Raw genomic sequence first — 27,024 nt, 5'->3', positions numbered from 1 at the left:
TATAAAGATACTTTCTTTTTTAAAGTGAGAAAGTTTACGTCCAAAATTTTATTGTTTTTAAAATAAAAAATCTTCATCAAGCTGGAATTTTATATTATGTTTCTTTAAAAATTTCATATATAATAGCAGAATGATCCAGTAAATTAGAAATATCTTTAATTTCCACTTGTGAAAGTTTCAAAGACTTGAAGTTGTTCTTTAAAAGTGAAAATAAATAATAAATCTTTTTCTTCCATGTTATTATGTTAAAATAGACTGATGATCATGAGTAAATAATTTGAAAAAAAATCACTGTGTAACTAGGATCTGCTTACTTATAAGATAGGTCACCGAAAACCCAAGGTAATTGAAAATTTTTAAAGATCCTACTATATATAGATAAATTACACCTAAAAAAGAAAATGTTACACTAAGTTGTTATGATTTTTTTTCTTTTTAAATCAATTAATCAATAGGATTGCTGGTAAAATTACTAGTAAATTTGAAATTTTTTCCAGAGACTTTTATTAAGAATAAGCAGAATCCTGTATAATCCAGAAGGAATGGCTATCACTTTCCAATAAATTTTCTATGTACTTACGTGAATTTTGCATTAATTCTAAAAAACTTGTAAAAAGTTGGAATTCAATTTACTTAATTTTTATATAATTTAAAGATTTTGATGGCTTCTTATTATGATACAGAACCTTGCTTACTTAAAATTATATAATGCAATTATCTTGACTTCTAGTGATCCAATTTTAATAAACTTTTTTTTTAATTTATAGTTTTCATTTAGCTCTACAAATCTAGCTTTATAAAACAAAAAAAAAGTTTGTTCAAATTGAATCACTAGAAGCCAAGATATTTGTATTTACATTATAATAATTATTATAATTAAAGCTCTAAATGGTCCAGATTGGTCTGGGTTGAAAAGTAACCCAGGACCAGACCAAAAAATTGCTTTATTTCGGTTTGATCCAGATTATGTTAAAAAGATAATCCAGGATTGGACCAGACCAGATCAGTTATTTAATTCAGTCCAGTCTGATTCTATACTAAAAAATCTGAAATTCTGATTGGCTGTTATAATATCACGTGACCAAAATTAAAATTTTTATCAAAATTATAACTGTATTCTAATTCCATAATTCTGGCTCTGTAGCAATCTACCTGACATGTATAACTTTGATTTAAGCCTATATTCGCTTCATGTAACGTATATACTATATAAGGAAATTATGCGTCTTTATGCACTAATATTAGTATATTACACAAAGTGAACATATGCTTAAAACAAAATTACACATGTTAGAAAGATTGCTATATATGGAGCCAGAATTATAGAATTAGAACACAGTTATAATTTTGGTAAATTTTCGGTCTGGTCTGGTCTATACTTATCAGCAGAATTGAATTTTTGAATTATGACAGACGTAATTAAAATGCCGTAATTTGCTGTAATTATATGTTTTATTAGTAAACATTTGTACTGACGTAATTGTTTTTGGCTATGCTGTAATATTTTGATATTGACTTTTTAATTCTACTGAGAAGTATAGTCTAGTCCTAGGGATTCCTTAATGTACAGTGGAGTATACAATATTAATGTACGAACTGGCCAGAATTAACGTTAACGCTATCACGTGCAAGTGCATAACTCCTAAACTCAGGCCAGTTTGTACGTTAATATTGTACACCCCTACTGTACGTTAAGAATGCCCCTGGTCCTAACCTGTTTAATTCAGTCTGGGTTATATTTATAATCCTAGACCAGATTGAACCAGACCAAATATTTTGGTTCAGGTTGAAGCATTAACCCAGACTGGACCAATCCTAATTTTTGGTTCAGATTGCTGAATTAGGCCCAGACAGGACCCCACTTACTTATAAGATAGGTCACCCCCAGGCCTCTCTATGAAAAGTTTTTATACTTAAAATATACTTAAAATTTTATTAAAATATACTTAAAATAAGTATCAATTTTAATTCGTGATATACTTATAATATACTTAAAATATGACTAAAATACTTTTAAAATATACTTTTAATGTACTTGTTTTTTGCCCAAGTATTTAAATTATACTCAAAGTATACTTAAACTAGAATTTAAGTACAATATAAGTGTATTTTTTACATGTTTAAAATATTTTTAAAATATGCTTAAATTAAAATTTAAGTACAATATAAGTGTATTTTTTATATATTTAAAATATATTTAAATTGAATTTTAAGTATATTTTAAGAATATTTTAAACATATAAAAAAATACACTTATATTGTACTTAAATTTTAGTTTAATTGCAGATCTGCCTAAAATCGGCACTGCGTTACTAATAAAATTCGGGGTTAAATTTGCCGATTTTGTGCTAAAACACAAACTTCAAAAAAGGATATCTCATAGATGATATATTGACTATAAAAAAAAATCATATGATATACTGAAAAAATACTTGAAAAAAACGAATTTGCAAAAAAAAGTTATACATTCATATGCAAAATAATGAGTTTATTATACGCGCGCATCAGATTTACACCTTATAATATACGAAATTTCAATATTTCATTTTACTATATTGCATTATTTACATTAAAAACCTATAATTTTTAGTTTTTAAAGTTGTTTTTAAAAGATTTTTAAAATATTTTTATTATTAAAAACAAGTGAAAGTTGAAGAAAACCAGTTACAGAAATATAATTATAAAATTTTTTGGCAAATATAACTTGTCATAAAATGAAAGAAAATATTGTATTTATGATATTTCTGTTTGTAAAATGGTTGAAACTTATTTCACGCGTGAGATGCAAAAAATGCTTTTTTTTATTATCGCTATTATTCCCGAATTTTATTAGTAACGCAGTGCCGATTTTAGGCAGATCGGCAATTAAGCATATTTTAAGAATATTTTAAACATGTAAAAATACACTTATATTGTACTTAAATTCTAGTTTAAGTATACTTTAAGTATAATTTAAGTACTTGGGCAAAAAACAAGTACATTAAAAGTATATTTTGAGAGTATTTTAGTCATATTTTAGGTATATTATAAGTATATCATGAATTAAAATTGATACTTATTTTAAGTATATTTTAATAAAATTTTAAGTATATTTTAAGTATAAAAACTTTTCATAGGGTCTAAGCAGTGTTGTACACAGACACTGTCCGCAGCATTTTGCTTGGACAACAATGTCCATGTCCCGTGTCTGTTGTCCATGTCCCAGAAAATGTCCCAATCATCACTTGTCATACGGACAGTGTCCAAGCATATTTCCAAATTGTTCGGGATAATTTTATATGTTCGGCCAGTCCGGGATGTCCGTATCTAAGCCACAATAAAAATTTTCACAAAAAATTTTCATTATGCCACCGCTTCCTTCTTTGTTAGCTCCATATATTATTAGAACTGATATTAAAGTTAACAAAAGCAACCTCAAAACTTTTTGTAAACCTTGTATAGAAGAATTGGGAGAGGAGGAAGGGCAAAAAACATGGTTTCCAAATAAAAAAGATCGAATAATTCAACATTTTAAGAAATGTACTAATTTTTTTGCCCAAACAAATGAAGAGCAACGAAAAGAAATATTTGAATTATTACAAACTAATAACAATAATGTTATTACGAATATAATTCCTTAAAAGAGAACATGTAAATCATATTTTAAAGAATTTAATAGCATATTATTCATTAATAAATAATATTTCATAACATGTATATTTATTTTAATTCCAGACTCTACATCCTCTCAAGCTTCTCTGGCATCAAGTTCTTCTCATAAAGTAGCAGTGATTAACCGTTCATCATGTTATGGGCTTATGGATAATTATATTGTGCGATCCTTATCCAAAGAAGATTTAAAAAAGTTTAACATGTTACTACTTCGACTTACGGTCTCCTGTGGATGGGCATTATCATGGGTAAATAATCCTAAAGCTAAGGAGTTATTCGATTTTTTAAATCCTTTTCTTAAACTACCTGATCGCCGTGTTCTTGGGGGTGATATTTTAAAACAAGTTGTAGCTGATGCAGATAAAGCTATGGAAACTGCACTTAAAGAAGATCCTGTTGGTGTGACTTTAACTTTTGATGGATGGACCAATGTAAAGAATGAGCAATTGTTAGGAATAGTTATATTATCTTCTGAAGGAAAGCCTTATGTTTGGAAAGCAGTTGATATCACATCTGAACGCGAAAATAATGCTGCAGTAATAAATAAAACTGAAGCAATGCTTACTGAGTTAAAAAATAAAGAAATAACTGTTTGCACTATAGTTACTGATAGTGCATCTGCATATGCTGCAGCTCGGTATTGTATTTTTTTATTATTTGATTTAATTTATTTAAATATTTAAAGATTTACATATCTTTTATATTATATTATATAAGACGCCGGATGAGAATTTCGAATAGGTCAATAATATTTTTACCATGTTTTGCCCATCAGATTAACCTATGTGTGGGCGAAATTTTCAAAGAATCTACTGAATTTAAAGGACCCCGGATATCTCCAAACAGTGTCATCACTTTCGGCAGATTGGCCCATTTTCAAAGGGGGTCAAAAAAATCGTTTTTTGTAAATATCTCAGCATCCAGTGGTCCAATTTTGATGAACTTTTTTTAAATTGTAGAGCTAAATGAGGGCTACAAAATAAAAAAAAGTTCATTAAAATTGAATTACTGGATGCTGAGATATTTACAAAAAACGATTTTTTGAGTTTCAGCAAAAAGGGGTGTTTTTGGCCAAAAGTCCATTATGACCTTTATATTAGATATCCGGGGTCCTGAATTTAAGATTACTGTTGATCGTGGTATCTGGCTTGCTACTTATTTTAACAATTCAAATCATAAATTCTTTATTGGACATTTACGAAATCAGCAATATGAAACATATAAAAAACATATTGCAATATCTGTTCCAGGAGAGACATGATGGAACAGTCTTTATAATATGTGTGTTAGTCTTTTAAAAACTCAACAAGCATTACAAGTAAGCATATTTAAATAATTTAATCATTTATTAAAAATTAGCAATAAATATAAACTTAATTCTAATTTTTTTATTAGATTCTAGCTATCAATTTCAAACCACCAATTGTTGAAACACGTCATCAGCAAGGAGAAACATCAACTTTACCACGTGAAATATTTGAGATTATTGACTCTTCTACATTCTGGAATCAAATTACGCTTATTAATGAAATTCTTGATCCATATTGAAAATTGCTTAATTTACTACAATGTGATAAGGCGCGTTTATTTCAGGTAGTACATAGTATGAATTATTTGGTTCAATTTTGGTTGAATTATTCAGATGATACACTTGCTAAACGAATTATTGGACGATTGGAAAAACGTTGGAAAGATTGGGAACAACCTCTCCTTTTACTATCTTATTTATTACATCCTGAAAGACGAATGAATCAATTTAATAATACAATTTCTAGTAATTATTCAGCATTTGGAAAGTGGCTAATGTATTATTATTGTGCATGGTCTGGAAAAGAACCAAAATGTATACTCCGTAGTTTGATGATTTCTGGCTAGCTAAATATCCATTTGATCTTGAATCTTATAGACAATTTGATAATGACATTTGGCGTTATTGGTGCTATATTAGTGTTTCTACAAATGAATTGGGTTTTGTAGCTTGTAGAATTTTTGGTATATGCGTAAATGCAGCTTCTGTAGAAAGGCTTTGGAGCTGCATGATTTTTACAAACAAATCGGCGTAATAGATTAATGGTATATTTTATATTCATATTTTGTTAAAAATATATTATTCTAACATTAATTTTTTAATATATAGTCATCTAAAGCTCTCCAAATGAGCAAATTAAGAGCTGAAATTACATATGGCCACCGTCTTTATAATAATCCACCATCTATTGAACCTACATTAGATATTAATAATGCAAATGAAACTGATATTAATCAACATTTCAATAATATAAATGGTTCGGAAAATGTTAGAGATAATAGTCCAGCTGCTAATTTTGAAACTAATTCTGAATCAATAGAAGATGATTCAGATGATGAAATCAGCCAACTGAACTAGAAAATGATTTTGGTGAATATCTTGAGGTTGGGCCGAAATGCTAGAGGAAGAGAAAAAATGCCGAGCTTGATGAAGAAACTGAAGAACAAAGTAATACACAAATAGATGATGTTACTCATCCCGCTAATGATATTAGTGCTAAATGGGATTTGTTAACACTCTTTAATAATATAGATGTAAATTTACCATTCTAATAATTGATGTAAATTTACTGTATCTCTGATGTTAATTCTGCAAAATAATAAATGGATTTTACGTTTAAACATAAATATACTAATTATTAATCAATAATCATTGTTCTAAACGTAAACTTTTATTTAAATCGTAAAATAAAATAATCATGTGATTTATATATAATGTCCGTGATATGTCTGGGACATAAAAAGTGCAGGACACTGGACAGGGGACTGTCCGGTCACGCTGTCCCATGTCCGTGTCATTGTCAGCATGCAACACTGATCCTAGAGTAAAATCATATATAAAATTCTTTGCAAATCCTACTATAAAAGGAAATTTTATATTACATTGTTATGATTTTTTTCCTTTTTAGCTAATTAACCAATAGAATTTAAGAAAAAAGTAAGGTAAAAACTATTAATAAAGGGCTAATTTTCTACAGTGACCTTTATTATAAGTAAGTAGGATCCTGTTCAGACTGGTTAGAGCTTTAATTATAATGCAATTATCTTGACTTCCAGTAATCCAATTTTAATAAACTTTTTTTTAATTTATAGCACTTATTTAGTTCTATAAATCTAACTTTACAAAACAAAAAAAAGTTTGTTTAAATAATCACTAGAAGCCAAGATAATTATATAATACTAATTATTATGTATAATATTTAATATTTAATAGTAATAATTTTTTTAGCCAATCAGATTTCAATCAGGTAGGGGTGGGGGTTAAGGCTACTAATTGAGGGAAATCAGCTGATTTTTAGCACGTCCTCAAATAAAAATAAATGTTATTAATAATAAAAAAACCCCTCAAAAAAATTTTTTCTAAAAGCATACTAGGCTTTAGCCAAAACTTTTTATAAATATCTTTTCCAACTAGATTCATTTTATTTCTGGTCACTTCTTTATATTTTTCCACTATCTAAAATAATAATAAGTATTATTGACCAAATAGGCTTTTATAAAACATAAGTAAGTGATTTTACTTATGTAAAAAACTTTCATAAGATCTAAGAATTCTTTATAATAGGCTTTACTAGTGAAATAATTAGTATTTTCTTGATCATTTATTTTTTTTGCAAATTTATTTCAAAAAAGATACTTCTTTTTGTTTGTAATATCATGATACTTCACATTTCTATATTTTTATTCGTCAATGAGAATATGTGAAGCTAGGTATAAAGATGTTAGCCTTAATTATTTTTTAAAAAATTTTAAATTACGGCTATAAGATTTTTATAGCCTTAATTAATTACGGCATATAAAAATTTTGTATTACGACACTTTTTTGAATTACGGCTAACATCTTTAGCTAGGTATTAAAGAACTCTATAGTTGATTTCTTTTTTACATGGTAAAGATATTCTTCTAGGGTCTGTTTTATAAAACAATATCAAGTGCATTAGATCATTGTAAAACAATTAATTGATTAATGTAATGAACAATAATGGTAGCTTAGCTATCATGTTAATAGATCAAGTAAGGTGAAATCTGATTGGCTGATCATCTTGTGATTTATAGAAATTCACCAGCTTTTAGAACTCTCCTAGAACTATCAAGAAACTATCAAGAAACTGGCAGTAATTTAGGGAGATCATATGTGATACAAATTTTATAGTTTAGCTGTCTATAGTAATCAGATCTAATTTAACTGAATCAAAAAATTATAAATCTATCTTTACCCAAACAATTCAAATAAAAATGAATTTGGATTTACTACTGTATAGTCTCACTAAATCGGCTACAAATCAATAAAGTCACTATAAAGCATCAAAACTGCTAGAAATCTCTTAACCAGTAAATCTGTATAAATTTGAATAATGATATTCTCTAGTATAGGTTGATAAAGAATCAATATAACACACTGAAATTGCTAAAAATGCTAAAATCAACTATAAATTGCTATACCCGTAAAATGGTTAAAAATAACATTGGGAAATTTTGATTTGTGATTTTATAATCTCTGCACAATTTTTTAATGATTAGTGGTGATCTGTAAATGCAGATTACAGTCAACTCTTAATATAACGAAGTTGGCGTCTGGGCTTCGTTATATTAATATGATGGAAAATCTGGTATAACCCAGAAAATTTTTGTATATTATGGTATATTGTTGTATAATAATTGTATTTTATAATGCAAAAACGCAAGTTACACAAAATATCATTATAAAAGAAAATTCGTTATTAAAAGGTACATTTTTCATATACAGTTTATAAAATTTACTTCGTTAAATGGTATACGGCATTTAATTAGTAAAATTCGGTATAATGAGCTTTTTTTTCATATGTTAAAATCTGTACCACACTGAAGATCCGTTATATTGTAAAATTCGTATATCATAAATATTTTTGAATTTTTAAAAATTTTTGATAAGAAGAGTTTGACTGTATTATTAATCAGTCTAGAGTTGTCCCCCCCGTTAATTTATCTAACCCCTAGATAAAACACTGATGGATGTGATGATTTTTGCATAGTCACGTGACCATTGCTTTTTTTTGTAGGTCATATCTGATATCATCAGAAAGTTTGCATAACTTTATTGATGGTTTTTTAGATATATAGAGAATCAGAAAATGATATACAAGTGAAATAAGTGATACTATCAAAGAGAGAGCGATATAGTTCTTTTTACCAGAATACGGGTGAATTTCTTGATGGAATTGTGATATTGCGTCAAACTTCAATAAATTTCGTGGCATGTGATTAAAAAGAACTGCACCAATGAGAAATATTTTTTCTGAATGAATTTTATTTTGCCTAAATGAAGATGTTTTTACATTCAAATTCTTCCCTAACGAATAGCCAAAGATTTTTTATTTATTTTTATTTAGTATAAAGCAGCTTCAAAATGATAGTTACAATTTATATTAATATAATGAGTCTTTGTCTGCTGAACAAAGTGTTCCGAAACATGTGCGTGCAACAGAGTAAACTTCAATATAAAAAATGACACAAAGCTTAATGAGTATTACAAATTTTCGAAAACTTTAGAAATGAGCAGCAAATTTGATTTCTAATTTAATGCAATAATACTTCTCGTGTTACGTATTAGCAATGAACATTCTAGGAAACAATTATTTACATTTTAAAAGGAAATACGTTTTACTTGATTTGGAGAAAAGTCAATACAAAAAAACGGACAAAGAAAAATTTTTTGTTGAATCTGCCAGTGTGTAATTGCAATAAATAACATCAAAATGATATCAATATTTTTTTACCCCCGCATATCTCCATTTCTTTCTTTCTTTAAAAACATCAATATTTCTTTACCCCCCGCGTATCTTCATTTCTTTCTTGAAAATTTCATTATAAAAAAACATAGAATTCATAAGGAAGAAGATTTGATATTTTCTTTTCTTTTAAAAAAAACAAAGAACATAAAATTAATAAATTGATAGGAAGAAAATTTGATATTTTCTTTTTGATAATTACACCAATAATGAATGGTTTAAATGATACAATGATTACGACAGATATAACGGAATGTCGGTGAGTAATCTACCTATATGTTTCTTTTTCCCTAATTATAATTTTTCTCATAGTAAATACTTCATATCGCAGGTGGGAAATAAAAATTGAAGGATGCAAGGATGCCTCATTCTTTCGTATAATTATAGGAATAACATTAACATTACATATAATTGTATTTATTATAAGTACAAGTTTGTTACTTTACAGAAAAATAAGATGTAATAGTGTAATATGGAATGGACAATGTTTTACTGCTTTAGATGGATTTCTTTTTTGGGCCGATATTTGGTGTATAGGAAGAATAATATTCATCATTGATGAGTTAGGAAACTTTACAAAAGGTTCTATAATATTTAGATATATTTTATTCGAAATTATGGCTTTCCCTCCAATAATTGCTGTTGCGACTTATACTTCAGGATTGTAAGTATTATATAAAAAAATGCATTTAATGTTGATTATCTCTCTGATTGACTTTCTCCGCAAAATTTTTTTTGTATTCGAAGATTTTATGCTATACCGCGAATAAATTTTAATCGACATTCTATAACACAAGAACCAACGACACCTAAACAAGATTTCATAAAAAATCAAATATATCTTCCCCGTCCGCATGTTGTTTCACACTTTTATTGGATTTTTATTATATTTTTTTTTATAATGACATTCGTTCCTTTAATAATTGCTGCTATTGCCGAACAAAATAATAATGATAAATTGAAAGATATTTTTTGGCCTATTCATTTTTTAACATATGCTATATCATTTGGATTATTGACTATCGTGTTGACTTATTACGGGTAAGTCAGAAAACGTGAATCACAGTATTTATTATAAATGCGTAAATTTGAATGAAATTTTAAATAAATATATATTTAAAATTTTCTTTTGCATAGTCGAATGCTGGTACGATTGACTGAAAAATCAGTATCATTATCAAATGACGAATTCGAAAAACAAAAATATAGAATATTCTTATACAAGGTGCGTTTTATTTTGAAAATTCTTTTTTTAAATTTTTTTTTCGCGTTTCAATTTCCTACTAAGTTTTTTTTTCTCTCTCCAAATTTTAATTTAACAGATAAGATTGTTTAATGTGACATTATCATTTGTATTTATATTGTATATATTAGGATTAACAATATTTGCACTTTGGAGAAAACAAATTTATTCTTACGAGATGATAAATAAAATATTCGCTTTTATGATTGAAATAATGTCAGTTGTGGCTGCATTGACTATTGTTTGCGCATTATTTTATAAGTAAGTGCTTGAGGAATTTACTTTTAATCTTAAAAAAATTATGAAATTAACTTACTAACATTGATATATGAAATAGTGAAATAATAGCACCAATAATTACTCTAGCAGGCCCAAATGATGAAAAAAATAACGATCCCCCAATATCAGATTTTGATGACAGTATTATTATTAGTGAACAAGAGTGTTGATCTTGGTTATATTGTGATATGAATTCGACCTATTGCACGAAGGAATTTTAATAAGCATCAATATAATCATGGAATCTAATTATCATAAATTTTGTTTTCGATTATTTGTTAATATATATTTTTATATTTATTACATATTTATTTACATAAAAACATTTCTTTCACAATTCAAAATCCTTTTATTAATTATAATAGTGTTCCACCAAATCAGAATGGTTAATTAAAGAAATGCTGTAATAATTAATTATCTATTTGTTATTACCAAAGAACATTAATTAACAAATACCTGTTACACTACTATTTCAATATTACAACCACAAAGTGTATGTCATCTTTCTTTCTCCCCTTTTTTTATACCATTTTTTTCGCACATTCTCTTTTTATACCAACCAAATGTTATTGATGATTCGTTGCAACGAATTGTACATGTTGCTGATAAAATTCCAACATCTAAAAGAAATAAAATGTATATTTAACGAAAAAACATAAATTAATAAATATACTCGAGAGAAAAAAAAATTATACTTTTTGTGGACATTTGACATTTGTTACTTTGTTAGTGTGTGATGTACGATGTCCATTTTTCCTATTATAATTAAAGAAAAAAGAAATAATCAATGGTATCTTATTAATTTTTTGAAAGAAATTTAAATATAAAAAAGTTTAAATTTAAGTACAAACCAATTCAGAAAAACTATTAGTGTTCCCGTGCATGGATCTTGTTGAATGGTGGCAACATCTTTAACAAAAGGTTCCCAACTTCCAGATATAGCAGCAGGTGTAAAATTTTCATATTCATCATCGTCATAATCATATTTTAACATTTCTTCATTTTCATATCGTCCTTCATTATCACTATTATTATTTGCTTCACCAAATTCAGAATTTTCAGTAGATTGTAATGGGGTAGTATAATAACTAGCCGAGGATATTTTGCCATTATTATTAATATCATTATTCCTGTTAACACCATTTTTATAACCACCTTTGTCTTTGTTGCTACCATTATTATTATTCACTAATTTACCCTTAGTTTTTGTTGTTTTTAATTCAACAAAACTTTTCTTTTTAATCTGTTTGTCTTTAATTTTTTTAATTCTATTTGATTTCGGTCTTTTCATTGATTTACTTGCATTAATATTATGTTTATCTACCAATGACTTTATTTTTTCCTTTGCTTCTATTTCTTTGTTATTCCAATATTCACTTTCTTTTTGTTCTGCATATCTAAAAAAATTAAAAGAATTTAAAAAGAAAAAGAAAGAATATTTAACATTTATTATAAATAAATTAAAAATATATATACACATGTTCTTTTGACACCCAAGAATTATGTTTATCAGGATATCCTAAATAAAAATAAAAATAAGATCAATTATTTATTTACTTATTATTTTTTAAGTAATCCAAATATTTTTACCTTTCCACTTAATCATATATTGTATTGATCCCTAAACAAATTATAAAGATATTTTTTTTTTATTAATTTTTTTTTTTTAGAATTCTAGTTCAGAAAGGAAAAAAAATGACAATACTCTATACGTCCGATGATCAACTATTTTCTCAATTTCAAAGATCTCGTCATCATCTTCATCTTCATCTTCTTCATGTTGCTGTTGTTGTTGTTTCTTTTCATCATTGTTGATTTTGTCGCTACTAAAAGAAACTCGTTTATCGTTATTCGGCGTCTCATTATGATTAGAATCAAATTCCAGATCTCCTGCTAATTCATCAATCTCTTCGCTAATATCTGAAGAATTATCCTCTGTAGTTACCATATTAAACTCGAAACTCGTTGATGCTAATTTTGTCATTTAATAATCTACAAAGTTTATGCTAAATAAAAAAAAAAGGATAAATTCAGTTAGTAAATAAATTACTAAGAAATACGAGTTCATGTTGATACTTACAAAGACTATCTAGTATACTATAGATTACGAGGTATCTAATATAAAAAAAAAAGTTTAAAATTTCTCGAATGCTACTAAAAAAAATTTTTTTAATAATAAAGAATATAATATAAACGCGTTTGTTCTATTTATTATGAATGGTGATCATTCCTGCTAATAGCATTCCTGCTAATACTTGTCACTAATTAATATGGTACAATCTTGATAGATTAACGGTATGCATTTTTTTTTCTTGATAGAGCAGTAACGTAACACAGCATTTTATAACAGTACGACAAAAAAGGTAATTTAATTTATATAAATATGTTCCCTTACCTAAGCCCATACCTGTTATCCAAAGTGTCAAAAAAGATAGTATCTTTATGAAAGCACATAATTTGTTCTATGTCTTGAACAATTCCTTTCATTCAAAAATTCTGTATTAAAAAAAGAGATAAACTGGCTACATAAAAGAATGAAGCAGTAAATGTAGTAGCGTTAAAAGGAGAAAGATTAATATAATTTTCTAAAGGTTGTATATATAAAATTATTTAAAAAGAAGAGCATAAAGAAAATGTATTAACTATCTAGAGTGCATGTATATATTGTATATAGAATGAATGAATCATTTAAAGAAGAACGCATCCATAAAAAATTTATCCAAAAATTCCATGATTCTGCTACTTTTACGAAATAGATTCATTTTTTACAAGGCATATATATTATATAAATTATAAAGATAAGATAAAGTACATAAAGGAGAGTAGTGCGTATGTGAATTATTTGAAGAGGAAGGTTTGTGTGATGAATGTTTGGAAAAGAGTAATTTGTAGCAAAAGTAATCATAAAAGTGGAAAATCGAAAGTATGTGAATCAATAGTTTTAAATCAAACCGATTTCTTATCACCGTACGAATTTGATCAGTTTTTTTTTGAAATAGATAGTATGTTATGATTTATTAATCAAAAGAATAATAATAACAAAAAATTTTATTGCATTTCATATACCGTGTATTAGAAGAATTACACTAAGAGAATAATATTTTTAATATTACCCCGTGTAGACAAACATAAATTCAATTATAATTTAATTATTTTAAATATTCTTTCTTCCTACTGTTTCTCCTATGGGAAAAAAATGCCAACTCTGATGTATAAAAGGATCGTGTTACAGTTGATGACGAGTCTATCTATTCGTTTACCAATGATCTGCAAGTCATCCCCCGATAGTCCTTTTAGACAGAAATAAATAATAAGAGTTTATGAGTGGTTATTAACACAGGTAAATGGCAACTAATAAGTTGATCCCTGCCGTAGTTATGGAAATAAGTACTCCTCCTCAAGACTTCTATATCTGCTTGTTAACTACAGCTACAGAAAGCTAGTAAAAGAAAACAACCGAGAACTCTTTCTTAAGCGACGTGGGAGCTCATCGTCTTCGTTGGAGGGAATACATAAAATCAGAATTAGTTGTCGATCGAAATGTAAGATATAACTATACTTTTACTGTAGTTATTCTTGATCTAGATGAAAACAGCTTGTTGAACGTAAAAGAAAAGATGGTGTAGATAATCTTGTTAATTAAAGGCACTGGAATGTCTTCTTGCAGGATTGGAAGTGTGGAAGTGTGCAAGTGTGAAAGCTTACAAAAGAAGTGAGTTCAATCCAATTGTCTGCAGGAACTGAGATAAAACATGTTTAAATGCTTGAAGGTAATTGGTGCATTGAAAATTACATGTTGAACAACTAGTTGACTTCAGTCCTTCAAAGCGAAAGCACTTGTATAGAAGAGAACTAGTTCTAGTATAATTATACTAATTAATTTAAGAATACTCATTATTTACTGGCATGTGAAAAAATAGATAAAGAAGAGTGATCTGCTTAATTCACATTTATTAATAAGTAGTATTTACAAATATTATAGTAAAATTTAATGATATTATAATTTGTGTAATTAATCAGATTATATTTTAATAATTAGTGATAATAATAAAAACTCCTGTATTTTTGCATTTTCAATAAATCTAGGTGAAATTTTGTTAGTTTGATATTTAATCCAATTCTTAATCCTGTAATACGCTTCATCGATAATTGTAATTATCATTTCCGTCATAACTCACCAAAAGTTTATTTACCATCCAGAAAATAGTGTAAATAACATTATAAATTTACGACTAGTGTTGATATTCGTAAGAGATGACATGGCAAGTATAATAAATATAATATTTCGTTCTTAAAAAATTTTTATTAAAAATAAATAATAACGTTTATTATCTAAATGCATAGAATTTTTTTTAATAAAATATATACAAAGAAATCATAAACACATAAAGATAAACTTATACTAAAATTTAAAAAATTTAAATATAAATGAAAAAAGGTGTAATTTTACACTTTGTATTCTTTACCTCTTATTAACTAAACGATTCTTATGTATATTATTTTATTGATAATTTTAACATTAAAGATTTTTTGATAAAAAATCAATTTTATCAAAAATCACAAAGAAGTCCTATTGTTAAAGGATATAAATCTATAATCCAAATTATAACAAATAAAATCTATTTCTCTAAGGGTAAACTGCCTATTAAAAAGGGAGAGGGGAATTTTTCCCGCTTTTTTTTACTAAATATATAATTGCAAAAATGCAGAAAGAAAAGTGCATAGCAAATAAAATAATAATATATATATAATGAATTTTTTTTAAAAAAATTGTTTATAATAACTTGTGTTGAAGAACTGATCTTCAAAATTTCTGTTATAATATATAATATACAAGTATAAGTAAATTAGAATACAATTGAAATCACTAATTAAATAATAGATAGACACTTACCCAGTTCTTATCTACTTCCATAGCCCACTTGAACTTGTCACGTAGGCTTTTGTTGAAAATTTTGTCAATCGGTACATCATGTTTATAACACCAAGCAGCCGAAATACGAGGATCAATATAATTTATCTTCGAGGTCCCTAATGCAGTAGTTTTATTTTCTTCTTTTTCGACTTTTGTGAGATTAACTACCTTGATACGTTCATTAACTTTTTCAATTTGAGCTTCAACTTTCTCAACTGTTTGACTTTTCTTCACTTCCATTTTTCCTGTCTTACGTTCTTTAGATAATTGCTTAGTTTTTTCCTCAGCCTCCTCGAGCTGTTCATTCAATTCACTTTCAGAGAGCGGCCCCTTACCCTCTGACTTGCGTTTTTCATTATCTTTTTCAAACTTCTTTCGAAGTCTATCTTTTTCTTTTTCTTCTAAGTGCTTCTCATATTCTTCACACCATTCTTCTCCTAAATCGGACTCCGGTTCATCGAGTTCAGGTCTTTTCTTTTTCAGCTTTGGATCCAATGTCAACATCGTCTTCTTAAGTCTCATCTTTTGATATTTCAAAGCACGTATCTATTATAGATGATCATATAGTGTTTAAGCGTTGATAATGTTACATACTAATAGAAAAATGAAATGAAAATTAAAATGAAATCTTTATTTACCTTATCTTCAATTCTATTCATTTGATTATCAAATGTTTTACTGACAGTACGTTGATGGTTACATAGAATAGCCACTTCACGGTTTGCTCGATTATACGCTAAAATCTTTTCGTTGACGGATCCACTTACCGGAGTATTTTTAAGTTGTTCTTGAAAAGTATGTGAAGCATTATAAGTACGGAACACTTTAGCTGTTAAGCCATCCATGTATGACGAAAGATGTTTATTCAATTCTTGTGTCTAAATTTAAATGGAAACGTCAAAATTTATTAATTATAAAAAAAAAAATTATACGACGATATATAAGCGGGAAAGTACATACGTTTACTCTATCAAACAATTGATCTTTATCGGATTCCTTGTGTCTTTGGAAAAGCTTGAGGTTTTTGAAAACTTGACCATCTACAGTTACAGTGTTCTGATATCGTATTGAATCTTTACCAAGGAAGTCAAAATGAACAGTATTTCCCGCTTCCAGCCTTATATGTTCGAAACGAAGCGAACAACAGCCTACTGTATCGGCTTCTTCACCCTCCTTCTTCTCATTGCCAGCTCTGAGTGCAAGACGGTCAATAAAATACATAGCTGTAGCACGTTGGCGAATTGCTGTTACTTTGTTCGTCATGTCTTTATTGTAATCATGTCGAATTTTTGCAACAATATCCTTTAAACCAAATTAAAATTAAATACAACGTATAAATTTATTAAGAAATTTAATTTTTTTTTTTTATATTTCTTACCTTAAGTTCACGAGCCTTTTCAAATTTCTTAAAATCGCTTTGACCTTTTAGTGTACTGTTGGCGGCTAAAAAAACATATTTAATATTCTCGTTGACATTCTCTTTCCATGTTGCAAGCCAAGTTACTGTGTTATCATGGATAACTTTGTTCCAGTTATGACCTGCTGGAGGTTCAGGAACCTTTGCCGCTTTGCCAATATTGATAGTTACTTGCTCCGGTTGAACTCGAAGCTAGATAAATAAATTCGATACAATTAATATTAACTTACTAATCATATGTTAAATTTATTAACCATTTCTAAGAATTAATTTTATAATCCGCTCTTTCACGTCGAATATAAGCTTCCATCCCAATGATATAACCAAGGTCGCAATGAAAATATCAGTTTCAGTTACGAATTACGATTATTACCTTCAATGAACCTGTCTTTGGGTGTTTACCACGACCACGGAATAAGCTTGGAGGTTCAATTCGGAAATTGCCAACTTTTTGCTTTCGACCATCTAAATAACAATAACCATACTTCTCTTCCAATTGAAGTTTTTCTTCTTTGAGTTTTTGTTTTTCTTCCTTTGACATTGCTTTCCGTTTTTCCTTTTCTCGTTCAAGGTGGTCTAAGATTGGCGTGAAGTCACATTTCTTGAAATCCTCAATGGGCGGATTCTATAAATTATAATTACGTATTGCATCGTTAATAGCAAGATAATAAAATAATTACTTTTTTGATCACACAAAATTACCTTGTCAGACTTATCCAAAATTGCCTTAAAGTCTCTGAAAAAATTTTCATTGAATGTGGGGTTTTCGACATGTTCAGTATTTAAGGCAGCAGCATAAAATGTTGCAACTTCTTCTGCTTCAGGTTCAAGATGCACCTCTTTGCCTAAATAGAAAATCGAAAGACTAAATATAAAATATTAATTCAAATAAATAAGAATTCATTATAAAGCTTACCATCATACTTCATCTTCACATTATGCGGAACATATTCAGGAGGAAAATATACTCCATTATGTTCTAGAGTATTCCATTTGACAGTACCATCACCCTTAGCATTTTCAGCTTCCCACCAACGATATTCTTCATCGTCTTCCTCATCTGATTCTTCTTTTACAACCTTTTGTTTACCCTTCTTTTTTTCTGACATATCTTTTTCTGCGGGGTCTTCCTTTTTTTTCTTTTTCTGAGGACTGGCCTTTTTTACTGCGCTTTTGGCAGTAGACTTGGCGGGTCTTTTTTTATCGTCAAATTCGGAATCAGACTCATTCCGCTTTCGCTTGGCTTTAGTATCATTAGTCTATAATTAAACACAATTAAATTTTCAAAAAAAAACCAAATATAATATTCACGTTTAACTAATATCATTTCATTAATTTTTACCTTTGGTGTCTTATTCTCTTGTTTGACCTGTGCAGCATTAGCTGTATTAGCTCTTGTAGTTCTTTTACTAGGAGTCGCTGACTTTTTCCCTTTATTACCTCTTTTTCCGAGCGGTACATCACTTTCGGAATCAGAAAGTTCTTCCTTAACAGCCGACTTTTTACCATTTGCTTTTCCCACCTTTTTAACACTTTCTAATTCGGCGTCTTTCATTTCAACGTCCTTATCTGTCTCTGTCTTAATTGTCTTATTTTGTGTAGTTTTTTTATTATCATCTCCTTCAGAGTCGGACTCTATTCGCTTCCTCTTTGTTTTCACCACCTATTTAGATCATAAAAGAATATTCTAAAAACAAAAAAAAAAAATGATAATAATAAAGGCTATATTTAAATAACATATACCGGCTCTTTCTTAACAGGTATTGTTTGTCTCGAAGAGGAAGGAGAAGAGACCTTTGGCTGTTTCCCTTTAGACGACAGAGAATTAGTTGAAGACTTAGTACCCTTAGATATTCTCTTGGCAATTGGTACATCGCTTTCAGAATCCTCTTCTGAATCAGGTATTATTTTTTTCTTGGTCTTACGCCTCGTCTGTTGATCTTCGAAGTTACTTGGGTCTTCTTTTTTTATAGTTACTTCTTTGGTTTGGCCGTTTGACCTTGTAACCCTTTTACCGTTAGATGTAGCTCCTAGCCTTTCTCTAATAGGAACATCACTTTCAGATCCCGAAGCCTCAGCTTCTTTGTCTTCAAGTTCTTGTTTAATAACTTGTGAACGTTTATTTGCATTTGCCCTAACAGGTTTTGCTGGTGCACTCTTTCCATTACTTTCAGTAGACTTAGCAGCACCTCTTGTAGAAGGGGCTTTTTTACCATTTGGTTTGGTCATCTTTATTTAATTCTTTGAAAGAAAATAAAGTTTTCGTTTTTCAAAGATCAATAAAAGATTTTGGTATAATAAAATTAAAGAGTTATAAATGGTGTATTCGTTTAGAACAATTTTAAACAACAAGAAAAGAAGTCGATAAAACAATTTCAATTCTTATACTTTTTTTTTTTTCGACCCCTGGATGAGATTGATGAGGACTCTGTTTTTTTCAACAACAAAAAAAAACCTACTGAATGATGATGACTTACCCCTACTGTACACCATTTACCGTTACACAATCAGTGGCTTTGCGATATATGATTGGACAGATTATTAGGTTTCTGAAAAAAAAAAAAATCAGGACAAAGGGCTTTCATTCAATTATCAGTTATTACGAGAATTTGACTACGCTTCTTTTTTTTTTTTACGCAGTAATACGTATTTTTTGTCAGTAGTTACACAATTTGAATGTGTAATGAAAAGTGCATAGTAACCGTGCTATAATTTTCATTGTGATATTGTGATAAATGTGGTGTGACAAACTCCTAAAACCCGTTTACGAGAAATTTTGCAACCAAATTATGCATCAAAGGACAGGTTTAGAACTTGACTTGGCATGGGCTAACAATTTGACTGACAGCATGCAAGTTTATATAATAGATGAACTCGCGCCTTTAATTTCGTAATTAATTTTTATTATTCAGCTGATAACATCATTTTGTATGACTCCAAATACATGAGAATGAATAACTTTATATTTATTTGATTCTCAAATGTCTCAATAATAAATTAAGAAAGGAATATACAATATATTTTATTATTAAAAAAAAAAAGAATGTATCACATTTTAATATTTTTGATGGTTAAGATTTCCTTATTTCATTCAATTCTATTCTAAATATAAAATTTTTATTTATTTAATATTAATAAAGCTGTATTACAAATCTTCACGTGATATAATTAGCCTCAGATTGTGTCACAATGATATTTTAGCATTGTAATTTTGACACTTTTAGACAAATTGTGATTCGTAATTGAGTTCCGGATTTTTTGACCTTTTTTTTTTTTTTTTTAGAAAAAAAAAATGGAGGTTCCATGTGACATTATGAATTTTTTTATTATATGTTTAAAAATCACGAAAACTCTTCATGTTTTCCTTTCATGGAAACAATCGTTAATTTTTTCATTGAGGTTAAAAATTATGAATATCCTTATTTAATAATGAGTCACAATCGACAAAAAAAATTCTGTTAAATTCAAATATGCATTTACCTGTCGGAGAGGTATTAATAAAATGTAATCGGATTCGACCATTTAGGTTTAGATTGAAGTTAATCCGTTCGTCAAATGACATTCTTAAAGACACCAATAAGATTCTTGCTTTTATTATCATAATTCATTTTTTTAAAAAAATAGAAATTCACTAATAAATCTAAAATTAATGATTGATTAACAGATTGGAATTATAAGACCAAACTCTATTTAGAGGATCAGATTTAATATTAGGATTATCGGATCTATTCGGATCCATTTGATTAATTTAATTCATGTGTATCACGTGAATGATATAATACGGGAAGAGCGGGACGAAAAATTTTATTTATAGTAATTTGGAAATGCCAAGTACCCAGCTGTCCCAGCATACCCAACACAAAAAGCAACCCTGAATTATTAAGATAGTCATTAGACCGTGAGAAATTCGGAATTTTCCGAAATTTATTTGGAAAAAATTCACGATTATCGTTATTATCGTTAAAAATGCAGCTAATTTAAACTGCGTTACACAAGAAATGGATAAAAATTACCAAATTTCTTCAAAATTCATATACTCAGCCAAAATCTAACCTGATAATTTATTTTTTTTACCATCGAAACCTTAATTGATTCATGTCGTACGACAGTAACCATAATAGTGAAATTTATATAGTAAAAAAATAAAAAATATATCTGAATTTCTCTTCTTTTTAGAAACTTTTTCTTTCAAAAATCCCACGATATAATTATAAAAAATAAATATATAAACACCGGAAAATATTTTTGCCCTAGAAAAAGCTTTTTTCTTTCCCTATATAGTCAATATGCCTGACGACGTTCCTTACAAAAGACAACGCGTTTCTAAAGCTTGTGATTCTTGTCGTCGCAAGAAAGTGAAGGTATTTTATTTAATCTCTAAACTTTCTTTATTAAAGTTAATTTTTTTACTTATTTATTTCATAAATTTTATATATATAATTTAGTGTGATGGTATTCAACCAACTTGCGGTAACTGTTCTGCCTTTAACTTAGAATGTACATATAATGATACAACGAAGAAGAGGTGAACCATTTTAAAATTTAAAAATTCTTTCATGATCTTATTTTAATATTAAAATTATTTATTATTTTATTAGAGGACCTCCAAAAGGTTACATTGAAGCTATTGAAACTCGATTACATAGAATGGAATCCCTTTTAGGTGGATTAGTTCATAGTAATGATCCAAGAGCTGAAGCTGTTTTAGCAGAATTAATGCATGATGATTTACGTTCTCAACATAAAGCTGATTTCACATCTTATCGTAATAGTTCATCATCTACTTCTAGTGATAGTTCACAATCTGGAGTTTTAAATACTAGTTTACCGACACTAGATGGTAAAGATAGTCCAATAATTGATGATTTAAATGAAGTTATGGGTATTCTTAGTATTGACGAAAACAAACAAGTTAGATATCATGGTAGAAGTAGTGGGCTTTATCTATTGAGAAAAAGTGATAAATATAAGGATGGTATTTTATCAATCAAAAATCGTTCAAATTGGGGTCACCAGGGTGAAGTAATTGCTTCTACTCAAAATTTCGATTTATTAAAACGATCAGAATTAACAGAATTACCTTCTCAAGAAATATCTGATCATTTGTTAGAACTTTTTTTTACTCATGTGCACCCTATATTACCTTTTATTTACAAACCACGCTTTTTTGATCAGTTAAAAGATAAAAATCATTTACCTCATCTTTTATTAAATGCAATTTATTCATTTGCTGCTTTATTCTCTGATAGAATTGATATTCGAAGAATTCCTGAGGATCGTACAACAGCTGGTGATATTTACTTTGATCGTGCAAAGGCGTTACTTGACAACGATTATGATAAAGCACGTGTGTCCACTATTCAGGCTTTGCTTGCTTTATCTCTAAGGGAATATGGTGTTGGTAGAGTCACAAGAGCTTGGCTTTGGTCTGGTATGGCCGCTCGTATGGCTCAGGATTTAGGAATGCATCGTAATAATGAAAAATGGCATCCAATTAATTTGACTCGTGAAGAACGGGAAGAACAAAAACGAGTATTTTGGGCTTGTTTTGTGCTTGATAGGTAAATACATTCTAGATTGATAAGAATTTAGAATTTTATTTTTTTTTTAAAAAAAAAATATTACATATATTTATATGTTTTTTCCCAACCGAATTTTTAGGATACCAAGTGCACATTTGGGTCGACCATTAGCTATTGATGAAAAGGATGTTGATGCTGCACATCCTTCGGAAGAAGAGGAAGATGAATTTGAACCACTTCCATTTAAAATGGAACACGTAACAGTTTCATCGACTTCATCCCCAATATCGTCAAGTAATAACAGTTTAATAGGATCACCGGTGTCATCGAATAATTCAAATCATTCTCAGAAAAATTCCGGTTGTCGAGCGCATTCTGTATCTCGGTTTAATCATTTATTGAAACTTTGTGAAATTATGGGTCGAGTCATACAGAATGTATATGCTATTAGAAGTGCACATGTTTCTATGACAACCGATACTGTTCTGTCAATTTTGGACTCTTCTCTTACTTCATGGTATATATCTTTACCTCCACATTTACGATATAATCCTTCTTCAGATCAACCTTCAGATCCACCTACACTTGTTCTTCACATACTTTATTATTCTGCTTTAATGTTATTACATCAACCTTATTCAGCAGGACAACAATCATCACATAATATATGTTCTCAAGCCGCAAACGCTATTACTGAGATAGCGGAAACATTAATGAAACGTAATATATTAAAGCATTCATTAAATGTTGTTGTCTATTGTGTTTTCACTGCTAGTGTTATTCACACATATAATGCTACACAAGAAGATAATTCTATATCTCAACCCGCAAAAGTTAATCTTGCTAAATCAATAAATGTATTGAATGAATTAAAAAATATTTGGCCAACAGCACACAAATATGTTGATCTTTTAAATGGATTAGTAGATTTAAAGGATGTACAATTGGATTCTTCTTTAAGTCTAAAAGGCAGCACAAATACAGATGGATCTCGTGGGTCGAAGAAACGTGTAAATTCTTCCAATAATACAAATCAACAACCTCCACCTGTCGGAGTTGTTGATAGACATGTGAGGCAGGCTCGATACCGTGCACAATATAATCAACCTACGTCAGAAAATGACAATAATAACGATAATTCTACAATAACACCGCCTCCGCAATTTAATACAGTTCCCTCCTCAATAAACCCATCTACAACCTACCAACGATTACCACCGGTATTAAGTTTTAATCACGCTCCAATAACATCTCAACCTACACAATTTAGTGCAACACAGTTTACTCAGCAACAACCTGCAAGGCAACAGTTAAGACATGATTTACCTGAGTCAGCACAAATGTTCAATAATACTCTTGGATTTAGGTACATGACATCAAACACGAACGATCCACAAAATCAACCAACAATAGGTGATACAGATCCCTACGCTGCTCCAGGTATGGCAACAAATAATAGCGTCGGAAATAATACATTTGAACCGTTAAATTCCGGGTTTTGGGGTATTCCTCACAATGCAAATCTAGATGATTGGACATCATTTCTTGGATCACAATATGCATCACCAACGTTACCCTCTCAACCTACAAATTTACCGATTCCAAGAATTTCTTCAATTTCTTCATCTGCAGGATCTTTATCTTCTTTACAACGACAACAACAGCAACAGCATGTATTGCTACATAGTGACGGGAATGATGTTAATATGTTTGCTGATAATCATCCGCTGATATCAGATGTTATGGGGATAAGTAATAATGGAGGCAAGCGAGTTAACACATTCAATAACTCTAATACTGGTGGAAATAACGGTGGTACAGGAGACAATTCAACTGTGCCTTTACCATATTATTAATTAACACAATGTACGTATGAGATTAGATCGTACATCGTTACGCATTTTGCCCCGTTAGAATTCGACCGATTTTTTAATGAACGTTTAATCCGTTTAATTATTGAAAAGGAAGGAAAATAATTGTATAGTTAATACAAGAAAATTAAGTATTGGACAGGTATTTCGGGCTAAATGTGATCATATTACAGAACATTGTTAATATTGTTGATTGAATATTAAAAGTCTTCCCTTTAGTTTTAATAAGAAATGGTGTACGTGACTATACTATACTGCACTTGATAAATGAGTTTCGGACGGGAAAAGGTATAAAAAAAAATAGCTTTTTGTTTTTTTACCGTAAAGCAGCAGAACATTTTGACAGAAAAAAAAAGATAGCCAGTAAAAAGAAATGTTTTTTGGATCAGAATGCAAATTCGGGAAGTATAATTAATTAATTCATTTAAGATTCCAAAAAAAATATCTAACATTCATAATTTCGTTAACCAAAAAAAAAAACATTTTAAATATATATATTTTTTTTCGGGTTGGTAATCTTTAGTTGTGAATAATAATGTGCTGTATACTATTTTTTTTTAAGTGTTTTTTTTTTATAAAAAAAAATTGAATAAATAAATTATTAAAATCAATTTTATACTAATTTAATAATCAATTAGATGAAATTATTTATAGATTAAATATACAACATGCAATATTTTTAAATTATATTTTGAAGACTGCATGTGTATGTAATGAGAAAAGATTTATTTATAAAATGTGATTATACAAAATATATATATATAATATAATAATCTTTAAAATTACAAATGTCTATCTTTTTTTTCCTTTTTCTTTTTCTTTTTAATTTTTATAAAAAATGATATCACCTTCATCTTCAATAAATTTACAAGAAGCAAAACTTCTCCAAAGTGCTTCAAATATTGGAGTATCATCAAAAATATAATAATGTCCAAGTACTTTTTTAATATGAATTGTAGCTTCTTCAGCATGATAATGAGGCATTGTACTAAATAAATGATGGGCTACATGAGTTGAAGTAATTCTATGAAAGATTGAATCAAGAAAACCAATATGACGATCAACTGTAAAATAAATAAAATCAGTAAATAATCTTGACAAAAAGAAAGAAAATAAAAAAAAAAGAAAAAAGTAAATATTCACCTGTACAAACTGCACCACGAACAAAATTCCATTGATTTTCACGATAATGAGGTAATTTAGGATCAGTATGTTGAAGGTAAGTGATTAAGACAAGCCAATGATTTACAATAAAGTAAGGAATCAAATAATATTTAACAACGGTAATAAAAGAATAGATATAAGAGAAATAAAAGATAGCTGATAAACCAATAATGATACCAATGTCTGAAATAATGATATCCGTAAAATTTTTAGGATCAAAAATAGGTGAATTAGGATTAAAATGATTTGCCCAACGACCATCATAAACTTGACCAGAACAATTGAATATTAAATATAAAGGCCAACCAAGTAGTTGTTGACCAATTAAATTTATTAAAGTTATAAAAGGAGTGTCTTCAAGTACAGAATGATTCATTTGCGGAGTATCTACATCTTTCAAAGGTAAGCTTAAAAGTGATCTAGTTTTAGGTACAAAGACTTGGTCTTTATCCACGTGACCAGTATGTTTATGATGTTTTGAATGAGAAATTCTCCATGAATGATAAGGAACTAATAAAGCTGAATGAAGTATAAATCCAACCGTATTATTAATTTTTTTCGAAGGGGAGAAAGCTTGATGACCACATTCATGAGCAATCACCCAAATTCCTGTAGCAAAAGCCCCACAAAAGAACCAATAAGTTGGCCATGCTATATATCGTAAAGCGAGTGGTAGATGAGAGTCTATAAAAGTAGCAGCATAAGCTAAAGCCCCAACGATAGCCAAATCTTTAATAGTATAACCAAATGATTTTAGTGTATCTCTTTCAAAACAATGTGGTGGTATTGTTTGTCGAAGTTCTTTAATAGTGAAATTTGGTGGTAAATAATCACGTTCAAATTTTATTGCAGATGATGATTGACGATGTGTTAATTCAGATTGAAGCTTTTCTGTGTTAGGTGGTGCCATATTCTTTTTAATTTATATACAAATGAAATTATAATGAAAATGATAATCGAAAAAAAAGAAAAAAGAAAAAAAATTTTTTTTTTAAAATCAAAAAATGAATTCGAATCAGTTTATTTTATACTTTCCCGATATATATATATATACATATTTATTTTAAAATGAATGTAAGGAGTACATTAATAAAAGACAATCTTTTTGAGCCCCAAAAGATTCATATCTTGAAAAATTTTCCAAATTTGATATACATTAAAAAAATT

General features: G+C 28.5%; 7 protein-coding genes across 8 annotated transcripts; 4 read left to right on the top strand and 3 right to left on the bottom strand.

The window, feature by feature from the left end:
* Nucleotides 1-3,344: 3,344 nt before the first annotated feature.
* OCT59_023240 (uncharacterized protein) lies at nucleotides 3,345-5,199 on the top strand (the record flags this gene model as incomplete). The annotated part of the gene is made up of 4 exons (XM_066131926.1): nucleotides 3,345-3,519; nucleotides 3,715-4,288; nucleotides 4,942-4,969; nucleotides 5,047-5,199. The coding sequence occupies 4 exons, from the start codon at nucleotides 3,345-3,347 to the stop codon at nucleotides 5,197-5,199; spliced, it is 930 nt and encodes a 309-aa protein (XP_066006640.1).
* Nucleotides 5,200-5,721: 522 nt separating this feature from the next.
* OCT59_023239 (uncharacterized protein) lies at nucleotides 5,722-6,037 on the top strand (the record flags this gene model as incomplete). The annotated part of the gene is made up of 2 exons (XM_066131925.1): nucleotides 5,722-5,724; nucleotides 5,789-6,037. 2 exons carry the CDS (start codon nucleotides 5,722-5,724, stop codon nucleotides 6,035-6,037), a joined length of 252 nt encoding a protein of 83 aa, XP_066006639.1.
* A 3,618-nt stretch (nucleotides 6,038-9,655) lies between these two features.
* OCT59_023238 (uncharacterized protein) lies at nucleotides 9,656-11,138 on the top strand (the record flags this gene model as incomplete). Its single annotated transcript, XM_025313796.2, has 6 exons — nucleotides 9,656-9,705; nucleotides 9,778-10,110; nucleotides 10,194-10,487; nucleotides 10,584-10,671; nucleotides 10,769-10,950; nucleotides 11,027-11,138. The coding sequence occupies 6 exons, from the start codon at nucleotides 9,656-9,658 to the stop codon at nucleotides 11,136-11,138; spliced, it is 1,059 nt and encodes a 352-aa protein (XP_025186522.1).
* A 158-nt stretch (nucleotides 11,139-11,296) lies between these two features.
* OCT59_023237 (uncharacterized protein) lies at nucleotides 11,297-13,230 on the bottom strand. 2 transcript variants are annotated; one of them, XM_025313797.2, is made up of 7 exons: nucleotides 13,049-13,230; nucleotides 12,674-12,974; nucleotides 12,559-12,589; nucleotides 12,445-12,487; nucleotides 11,820-12,365; nucleotides 11,664-11,724; nucleotides 11,490-11,588 (listed from the first exon to the last, which is right to left on the bottom strand). In XM_025313797.2, the coding sequence occupies exons 2-7, from the start codon at nucleotides 12,950-12,952 to the stop codon at nucleotides 11,535-11,537; spliced, it is 1,014 nt and encodes a 337-aa protein (XP_025186523.1). In that variant the 5' UTR covers nucleotides 12,953-12,974; nucleotides 13,049-13,230; the 3' UTR covers nucleotides 11,490-11,534. The 2 variants fall into 2 exon arrangements, with proteins under 2 accessions (XP_066006638.1, XP_025186523.1); XM_066131924.1 differs by having other exon boundaries at nucleotides 11,297-11,724.
* A 2,022-nt stretch (nucleotides 13,231-15,252) lies between these two features.
* OCT59_023236 (uncharacterized protein) lies at nucleotides 15,253-19,650 on the bottom strand. The gene is made up of 11 exons (XM_066131923.1): nucleotides 19,044-19,650; nucleotides 18,643-18,963; nucleotides 18,217-18,559; nucleotides 18,003-18,145; nucleotides 17,674-17,925; nucleotides 17,262-17,492; nucleotides 16,844-17,185; nucleotides 16,522-16,761; nucleotides 15,863-16,429; nucleotides 15,435-15,781; nucleotides 15,253-15,300 (listed from the first exon to the last, which is right to left on the bottom strand). Exons 1-10 carry the CDS (start codon nucleotides 19,527-19,529, stop codon nucleotides 15,773-15,775), a joined length of 2,934 nt encoding a protein of 977 aa, XP_066006637.1. The 5' UTR covers nucleotides 19,530-19,650; the 3' UTR covers nucleotides 15,253-15,300; nucleotides 15,435-15,772.
* A 1,936-nt stretch (nucleotides 19,651-21,586) lies between these two features.
* On the top strand, nucleotides 21,587-24,918 carry OCT59_023235 (uncharacterized protein; the record flags this gene model as incomplete). Its single annotated transcript, XM_066131922.1, has 7 exons — nucleotides 21,587-21,661; nucleotides 21,746-21,825; nucleotides 21,899-22,861; nucleotides 22,962-24,530; nucleotides 24,644-24,688; nucleotides 24,787-24,835; nucleotides 24,913-24,918. 7 exons carry the CDS (start codon nucleotides 21,587-21,589, stop codon nucleotides 24,916-24,918), a joined length of 2,787 nt encoding a protein of 928 aa, XP_066006636.1.
* Nucleotides 24,919-25,213: 295 nt separating this feature from the next.
* On the bottom strand, nucleotides 25,214-26,767 carry OCT59_023234 (uncharacterized protein; the record flags this gene model as incomplete). The annotated part of the gene is made up of 2 exons (XM_025313798.2): nucleotides 25,214-25,757; nucleotides 25,837-26,767. The coding sequence occupies 2 exons, from the start codon at nucleotides 26,765-26,767 to the stop codon at nucleotides 25,516-25,518; spliced, it is 1,173 nt and encodes a 390-aa protein (XP_025186526.1). The 3' UTR covers nucleotides 25,214-25,515.
* Nucleotides 26,768-27,024: the final 257 nt, after the last annotated feature.

This window comes from Rhizophagus irregularis, chromosome 32 (assembly GCF_026210795.1).
Source record: "Rhizophagus irregularis chromosome 32, complete sequence".
In the NCBI taxonomy this organism is placed as follows: Eukaryota; Fungi; Glomeromycota; class Glomeromycetes; order Glomerales; family Glomeraceae; genus Rhizophagus; species Rhizophagus irregularis.
The sequence above is the reverse complement of the archived record's forward strand: the minus strand, read 5'-3'. Positions and strand labels throughout refer to the sequence as shown.

What these genes read in the sequence shown, in the direction of transcription:
- OCT59_023237 (XM_025313797.2), bottom strand. Translation starts at nt 12,952, where the DNA reads ATGACAAAATTAGCATCAACGAGTTTCGAGTTTAATATGGTAACTACA. An exon ending in TGGGTGTCAAAAGAACATGT is followed by an intron (nt 12,366 to 12,444) that starts GTATATATATTT and finishes TAATTTTTTTAG; the next exon opens with ATATGCAGAACAAAAAGAAA. An exon ending in ATGTCAAATGTCCACAAAAA is followed by an intron (nt 11,589 to 11,663) that starts GTATAATTTTTT and finishes TATTTCTTTTAG; the next exon opens with ATGTTGGAATTTTATCAGCA.
- OCT59_023236 (XM_066131923.1), bottom strand. Translation starts at nt 19,529, where the DNA reads ATGACCAAACCAAATGGTAAAAAAGCCCCTTCTACAAGAGGTGCTGCT. An exon ending in TTTTGGATAAGTCTGACAAG is followed by an intron (nt 17,926 to 18,002) that starts GTAATTTTGTGT and finishes TATAATTTATAG; the next exon opens with AATCCGCCCATTGAGGATTT. An exon ending in AAAAGGCTCGTGAACTTAAG is followed by an intron (nt 17,186 to 17,261) that starts GTAAGAAATATA and finishes TTTGGTTTAAAG; the next exon opens with GATATTGTTGCAAAAATTCG.